General features: G+C 37.6%; 1 protein-coding gene across 1 annotated transcript; it reads right to left on the reverse strand.

The window, feature by feature from the left end:
- Positions 1–793: 793 nt before the first annotated feature.
- rgs4 (regulator of G protein signaling 4) lies at positions 794–7041 on the reverse strand. The gene is made up of 5 exons (XM_085252404.1): positions 6875–7041; positions 6452–6559; positions 5098–5162; positions 3165–3328; positions 794–2793 (listed from the first exon to the last, which is right to left on the reverse strand). Exons 1-5 carry the CDS (start codon positions 6916–6918, stop codon positions 2548–2550), a joined length of 627 nt encoding a protein of 208 aa, XP_085108530.1. The 5' UTR covers positions 6919–7041; the 3' UTR covers positions 794–2547.
- Positions 7042–7465: the final 424 nt, after the last annotated feature.

Genomic DNA, 7465 nt, shown 5'->3' on the forward strand with positions numbered 1-7465 from the left:
TCCCAAAAGCAAATATTTATGCATGTTTGCCGTCTCCTTGTCTGTATGAGTTAGATTCCCAGATTAGATTTGATTAGTTATTTACTGTGTAGTTGCTCAGATATGTTCCCCTTAAATAGGCATCTTTATGCAGTGGGTATGAACACAGATGCTGTAAACACTGTTCACTTCAATGAGGCACATCCAAACAAAAAGTTGGTCCAGTGTATGAAAAGTGGAGCTTGAGCTCTGAAGGTTATTTTTAGCTTCTTGTAAGTTTTGAAGTTTAAAATTTAAACTGTTTAGTAAATTATTAACAGTGTATTAAACACCTCTATAAATTATGCTTTCATAACAAAATGATCGAATCCTGATGAAACCCGTCTTTCCTATGTGTGAAATGTTCTCTGGTAATTATTCGATAATAACGTTACCCTCTGATAATCATCTATAATCTGCAGACGTTACGCAATCAATGTTAGATATAGAAGAGACCACCTTTTCCCTGCTGATTATAGATGATTACTGTCTGATTATGAAGGGACAGATGTGATGAGGTCATGGAAACGTTCTTTTAGACATCACAACAAAAAGAGTCAACTGGCATCAACGTGTGTTGATCACTACATGAAATAAAATGTTATCAGTCAAGTTTAAAACCAATGCTGCATAACACAATTTTTATTTAAACATTAATTTAATCATTGCTCTTCATTAAAATTTCCTTTAAGATGTTTTTTTTTTGATTCAGTAAAATAGCATAAATGAACTTACATTTACCGTATATGATGATTTTCTAAGTACTTCTTCCTCCACATAGTTGCAGGGGGGATCATCTGATTGTTGGGTTTTTCTTATATATTTGAGTTTTTACCTTAAATCATTAAATGCCTTTTGAGAATTGTTGTGAATTGGAACTGTATCTATAAATCTGAAATAATATTAAATTGCATTAATTGAAATTATGTCATTTTAATAATCAATCTATCCTCATGTCCTTGGTGATCCACTTGTTAATATGGCACAATATGTTTGATGGTTGATGCGTCATAAGAAGTGTAACTGTGTAACAAAGAAGTGTGTGTTTGAGCTTATCCTCCAACATGTCACACACAAACATACTGTTCATGCCACATTTATTTACTTCATATCTTGTTACCTATAGTTACAGGAGAATTTCACCACTTGTGTTAATCAGCTAGTAGGTGCAGAGGACAGCTATTATTTTGACTGCCACCTTCTCTCAGCTTTACATTTTAAAAGAGCATCTGCAAGCTAGTACAACTCCACAACACTTTCCACAAGTGACATCACCAAAGCTCAAAAACAAAAATGTAAATACAACCACAGATTTTCATCATTAAGCACATTTGGGAGTATACAGAAATAGGACAAAGACACGTGTTCTTTTACATATAATATGTAGTTTTTTATCATCACAGTATACATTTAGATAAGACATTGTAGAATGTGTGGCCACCAAAAATTTGGTAAGGTGGTTTTCTTTAAAAAAAATATCCTACTCCGTTTAACATAACTGCGTCATGACTCTATGACAATTACTACTTCTACTATTATTAAAACATGCCTAAAATTCCCACGAGAACTAGTCAGTCTGTGTTTTCACAGTGCAGAGATCATGTCAGGATGTTTAAACAGCAGAGGCAGTTGTTACCATGATAAAGTGTTGAGATATACACCGGGTTTTACTCACGTGAATAAACAGACATCAGTGTCAACTATGGGCTGTTGTACAAACATATGGTATTAAATAGTGAGTTGGAACTTCAAATGACTATATAAAGCTTTTTTTCCATTACCACTACATTGTGAGGCCATAAGTCAACATGATGGAAAATAACCAATCTGTGACCCTAAACCTAAAACTAACTGCAAAGCCAATCACTACAGTATACGTGCTACTTTATTGTTGTTCCAGCTGTACCAGGATCAATTATTACTTTACATTTATGACTGTATAAAATTGTACAACATTTAAACTTGGAGACTCTACTCCTATACACAACGGAATTGGGGCATTATTTTAAAATGTGCTTGATGTATTAATTTAAATATTCAGGTCTGTACATAGCTAAACTAGTAATCTGTGCCGTTCCATTGAGAAAATGTTCCAGTGGCACCAGTTTTCGTGTCTGTTGGCTGGAGGTAGCTTTCAATAGTTTTCTGTTCTAAGTATCAAGATAACCTGGTCACAGCTTCTAGATCAGATTGTGTTTTGCAAAGAATCCAGAAGGAAAATGTCACAATGCAATGATATATTTACATTCAGTCAGTCTGTAGAACATTTCACCTGATGAATGCAGAAATGGGAAATATATAAATATTTACAAGAGTGACCACATAAGCCCAGAAATAAAGAGCAAGTATCAAAAACAGAAGGAAAAGAAAACGACCTCACATGAACCTTCATCAGACATCTTCAAAACCATTCTTCCTTCCTTATCTAGAAACCCCGGACACCCCAGCAAACCTATCATTCCCACTGTGAGCCCTAACTGACTGTCGATCTTTGGCACCTCCTTCAAGCTTTTCCTTCTTTCGTCCTGACTAAGCACCACCAGCTAACACCTGACTGCTGTCAGCCATGTCACAGCTTCTCTTCTCTTTCTTCTCCTGAGCAGCGTTACTCTGTTGTTGGCACAGATCCTGGATCAGTTTGGATTTGAGAAAGCGCCTATAGGAGTCTTTCTCCATCAGTGTGTAGATCATCTTCTGGGCATCATCAAAACAAGAAGGGCAGGCGTTCTCGACGTTCTGTCTTGTTTTTTCTCTTGTCGCTGCATCTAAGTTTACCTAAAAGGTCACAGAACGAAAGTAAAGTGAAACATACTGATGTAATGTATTCACTTATCAAGAGCCTAAACTTTTAAGCTGCCACAGAGAAACAGCAACTGTTTTTGGTAATAGAGATCATTGCTGATGCGAGGCAGGAGAAACACATGGGCTTATCAACAAAATGAAGACGTGAAAAAAGTAGAAAGATATCTTAAAGTAAAGGTGGACTATTTTTTTACTTGAAGGTAAATGTTCAGGTATAGTATTGGGGTGTGGTGAGTCATATTTTACCTGCCCAGCAAGTAATCTTCTTTTTATGTTGAAGGATTTTACTCTTATTAATCAAATTGATTTTGTTTGTCATTTTATTTCAGTAGTGCTGTGATTACCTCATTAAGAGCATCTGCACCAATATATTTCTGGTAGATCTGCTTGGCTCTGGTTGCTAGCTTGGTAGGTGCAGTCTTCGTGTAGTCCTCGCAAGCCATCCAGAAGTCCATGTTTTCCTCACTGAACTCCGACTTTAGGAAGCTGGTGAAGACTGTGCGACCCACTAAACACAGAAAGAAAAATGTGTCTCTTTTGATCCAACTGTACTCAACAGCCACATAGTCCATTTATTTATTTATTAAACTTAATAACTTTAGTTAATATATATTCGTTATTAATAAACTATTAATTAATAACATTACAATTAGTAATGTTGTTTACTAGTTGGTAAATTTTTTGTAAACCAGCTGGAACTTCCCAGTAACCATCAAGATCATGTTCACAGATGACCTTTGTAACACACATGCACATGTAAGTAGGCCAGTGACATAGCGATTGTGTAATTCTTCTTTCCTTGTTTTTTTTTTCTTAGGTTTAGATACAATTTTGGTCAGAATTGTGGCACAGTGCAATTTAATTATATAAACATACATTTTAACACTACAAATGATTAGTAAAGACTATTCTTTTATTGTGAAATAAGTCTTTACCAAAGTTTAATTAAGTCTCGGTTTAAACATTGTCGTCATTGTAAAGCATTGCCAAAAAGATAAAGCAGTGTGTTATTGAAGCAAAATGAATAAGCCTCACCAGAGTGTAATAAATGCTCTAATATAATGGTGTGGCAGCCTTTGCACTCATCAAAGCCAGTCTAAATTTTCTAATTTGGCTGGCTGCCTGATGAATAATGCAGCAGAATTAGCTAGAGCAGTCCAATTTCAGGTAGCAGAACCTGCCCAGACTTAGTCAAAAATTATGCCACCTCCCCAATAGGAGTTTTAATCAGCTCCCAACTGCACATTAGTTGCCAGAAAAAAATGAATCATGAATACAGAAGTTCCGAGTGCTGGGTAAGAATTTTACCAGCCTTATTTTTTGGCAGCGTGTCCAAGTGCTGGAGTTTTACATTGCTTTGTAGCATGATACGAACATGCCACTGATTTACTTTATATTAAAAAGCTACATCTTGTCTCATATGTCTAACATGACTACAAGAAGAGTTTGAGGAGACCTTTGAGGTCTTAATATGTTAAACAAATGAAGGAGCAGTAGCAGCTGACAGATGTAATAGGGACAGCAGAAGGAAGCCATAACTATGTTGGAGGTCATGGAAAGACGCAGGTCAGAACTCCGCTGGTTTCTGCAAGGCCGTTGCTCCCCATGCACACGCAGACAATATGATTCTCAGAGGTCTTATGCATCCACACACACACAGAGACACACGCAGAGACACACACACACACGTGCACACTCTGCACTGGTCAGCACGCCCTGAGAGGCCCTCTAGTAGTGCCTCGTGACACGTAGCAAAAGCTAGAGCATGAGAATGTGCTGGAAAGTGCTTGAGTGTGTGTGTGTGTGTGTGTGTGTGTGTGTGTGTGTGTGTGTGTGTGTGTGTGTGTGTGTGTGCTCCATTTGCGTGTTTGTGTGTCCCAGCCAAGTCCCCTTAACTTTCTTTTAACAGCAGTAATGAGCACAGTGATGATACTTAATTAGCCAAACCCAACCATCTGCTACGCTGCAGCTTGATTTTCAGCATCACTTTTGGGATTAGCAAAGCCTTACTGTCAACCCTTACAGTGATATGCTAAAGCCAGTATTTCCCATGATTGCAACTGTATTGTACTACATGAAAATGATTAAATATATAAAGCCACAGGCACATTTTGTTGAGAACAAATGAGTGAAGCTTCTGTCGGACAGCTGATGGCATTATTAATATTGGGATGCCAAAGTCAGAAGTTCTTCCAGCTAGCTTTGGATTAAAAGCCTCATCTGACTTGTTCTGATTCAGATCCAGTCTTTTATGAGTGAAACTAATGTAACACTTACCTTCACTGTTCAGCACATGGCTGAAAGACTCCTTCCATTTCTCCACCTCAGCTGTATTAGGCACCCTAAAACACAAACGATCAATGCCATTTTAAGTAAGGTTGCACAGAAAAACATTTTTACATAAAGTACATATGGACATTTTCACCTTATCTCTAATCTAGTCTTTTTGTAGTACTTTCTCCAAAAAGGTGAAGTAGCCACCAAACATCTCTTAACAACATAGCAAAACAAAGATATCTGTATGAGATATCTTTTGCTGTAAATAGAACGACACATTCAAATCCCAGTCGCAAAAATGCAATTATCAAAATGACAGCAAATCAAATCATGCCAACGCACGTCATCTGACAGCAGCAAGCCCGGACTATAGTAAAATGATCATTTTCAGTTATAAAAGACCAATATATAATCAGCATTTAGAATCATAATTTGCATTATGCACAAGGTTATATAAGCGCCATCGAGTCTTTGTGTTGTGCATAGTGATTGATATTGCTGCTGTGCAATTTTAGCAGGAAAACTGAATATTGATCATCCATAGCTGTCTCGGGATGCTGCTAAAAAGCCAAGGTCAATGCGAGCAGGGTCAATGCAAACGTTCTCATAAAGAACAATAACAGGCTTCCCGTGGGAAGACGTGCTCTGGAAGTGTAGAGAAATCTGATAGATTGTGCTCTTCGGTAACATAATTCGATTTCAGAATTTATGCAGAATTTATCAACTATAAAAGTTTAATGACTGTTAGCCACACAAGTCATCACATCTATGTCCAATTATAGGAGGCACTGGCTATACCACTGGTCCAATATATTAAAAAAAAGTACTAAATCATTTATTTTCCATGAAATGAAATGGTTCTTCAGCCTATTGCGTCAAAGTGAGCTCATCTTCTACGTGGAAAGATCCATCCATCTATTTTCTAATCACCTCCCTATCTCTTTCCCAACAAGCCTCAGATAACAGAGATGTACCGCGAGTTTCAGTCATTCATTTAGAGGCACATCAATATTAAGGGTCTGCAACTTGAATTGAAGCACGAGCCAGGATTTTCTTATCTGTACCGTGGTAGGCGCTAGTCACTGAGTTTAAAGTCAAAAATAAACTTAATTTAGCTCTGCATCAGTCTGAAGGAGACTGATCTCAAACAGACACCGCCATCACATTTTTAAGCAGTTTCAACTCCTTCAGATTGGAAACACAATATACTTTTTAAGTCAGCATTTGTGGCAGGCTTGGTTTTAGTTTTCATCATAAAAATTCTCTCTTTCGAAGGAGGCTCAATGTGCAACTTAGCGCATAGAACACATCTTTTAAACAGCAAATTCAGCTGAGAGAGGCTTGTTCCTCTAACCTTTTTGCAGCAGCTGTGGTTGATTTTTCTTTCATCTGCTTCTGATCTGCTGCTTGAGGTTCAGGCTTCTGGAGTAAGAAGCTTATTTTGTGCTTGATGTCTTTGGCACTGTGGAGAGGCAGAACGAGAGGACCGTGAGCAAAATGCATTTCAGAAAATGTCAGTGTGTTTCCATTAGTGATATCTGCGCACAGACTTCCTTTATCTATGTAAACAAGTGGTTAACAGCTTGTCAGCTAGTTCCTCTTTTTCCATGTTTAAATTGAGATTTTGAGTTGCTGCTGTAAAATAACAGCTCTTTCATTTTTTACATGTACACACATCATATTCAAAAACAATGTTTTAATTTTTTCTCTTTCTGTCTTTATTTTTTCCTGAATTAATGTTTTTATCCACCCGTTGTTCAAGGAATATTGCACTTACCTTTTCAAGCATGTCGCAGGCAGTGTTGCAAGTCCTTTACACATGCTGGAACGTTAAAAATCTAAAAATCCAAAGTCAGTTCTGTTGTTTTAAATGACAACAGAGAGGCAACCACACGGTTGTGAGCAGCAGTGTTTTTGCAAGAGTCCTTCAGTATCACACAGCAAGCTGTGGTTGTCTCCACCCCCAGCAGTGGTTTTATACCTCCAAAATGGATTGACAATCCCACCAGACGGGCGAGGGGTGGGGGAGTGTAAGACAGTTAGAAAGGGACAACAGAGAGGGAGGAACAGAGGGAGAGAAAATAGGGGAACATTTACAACAGATGGGATCGTATGTAACCACAATAAAAGGTGTTTTCCACTGAGGGATTTAAGGCATTAGAGAAACTGGTGAAGTCATACATCACGTGGAAAAAAACAGAGCTTTTTCAAACTGAGCAAATCTAAAATCCAGACCTGGAAATTGTTATTTTCAATGTATTCTGTGAGGTCATTGTTGGAAAATGTGACCTTTGTTGCTGGACCTACTGTCAACTCAGCTTACAGCAGCCAGTGTTTATGTTCAAGCATTAACAACCATTTTTATACT

This window comes from Mchenga conophoros, linkage group LG17 (assembly GCF_057382185.1).
Source record: "Mchenga conophoros isolate Kocher_MC1m ecotype Shallow Benthic linkage group LG17, M_conophoros_male_GT1.1, whole genome shotgun sequence".
NCBI classification, from domain to species: Eukaryota; Metazoa; Chordata; class Actinopteri; order Cichliformes; family Cichlidae; genus Mchenga; species Mchenga conophoros.

What these genes read in the sequence shown, in the direction of transcription:
- rgs4 (XM_085252404.1), bottom strand. Translation starts at nt 6,918, where the DNA reads ATGTGTAAAGGACTTGCAACACTGCCTGCGACATGCTTGAAAAG. An exon ending in CCATGTGCTGAACAGTGAAG is followed by an intron (nt 3,329 to 5,097) that starts GTAAGTGTTACA and finishes TTCTGTGTTTAG; the next exon opens with TGGGTCGCACAGTCTTCACC. An exon ending in GTGCAGATGCTCTTAATGAG is followed by an intron (nt 2,794 to 3,164) that starts GTAATCACAGCA and finishes GTGACCTTTTAG; the next exon opens with GTAAACTTAGATGCAGCGAC.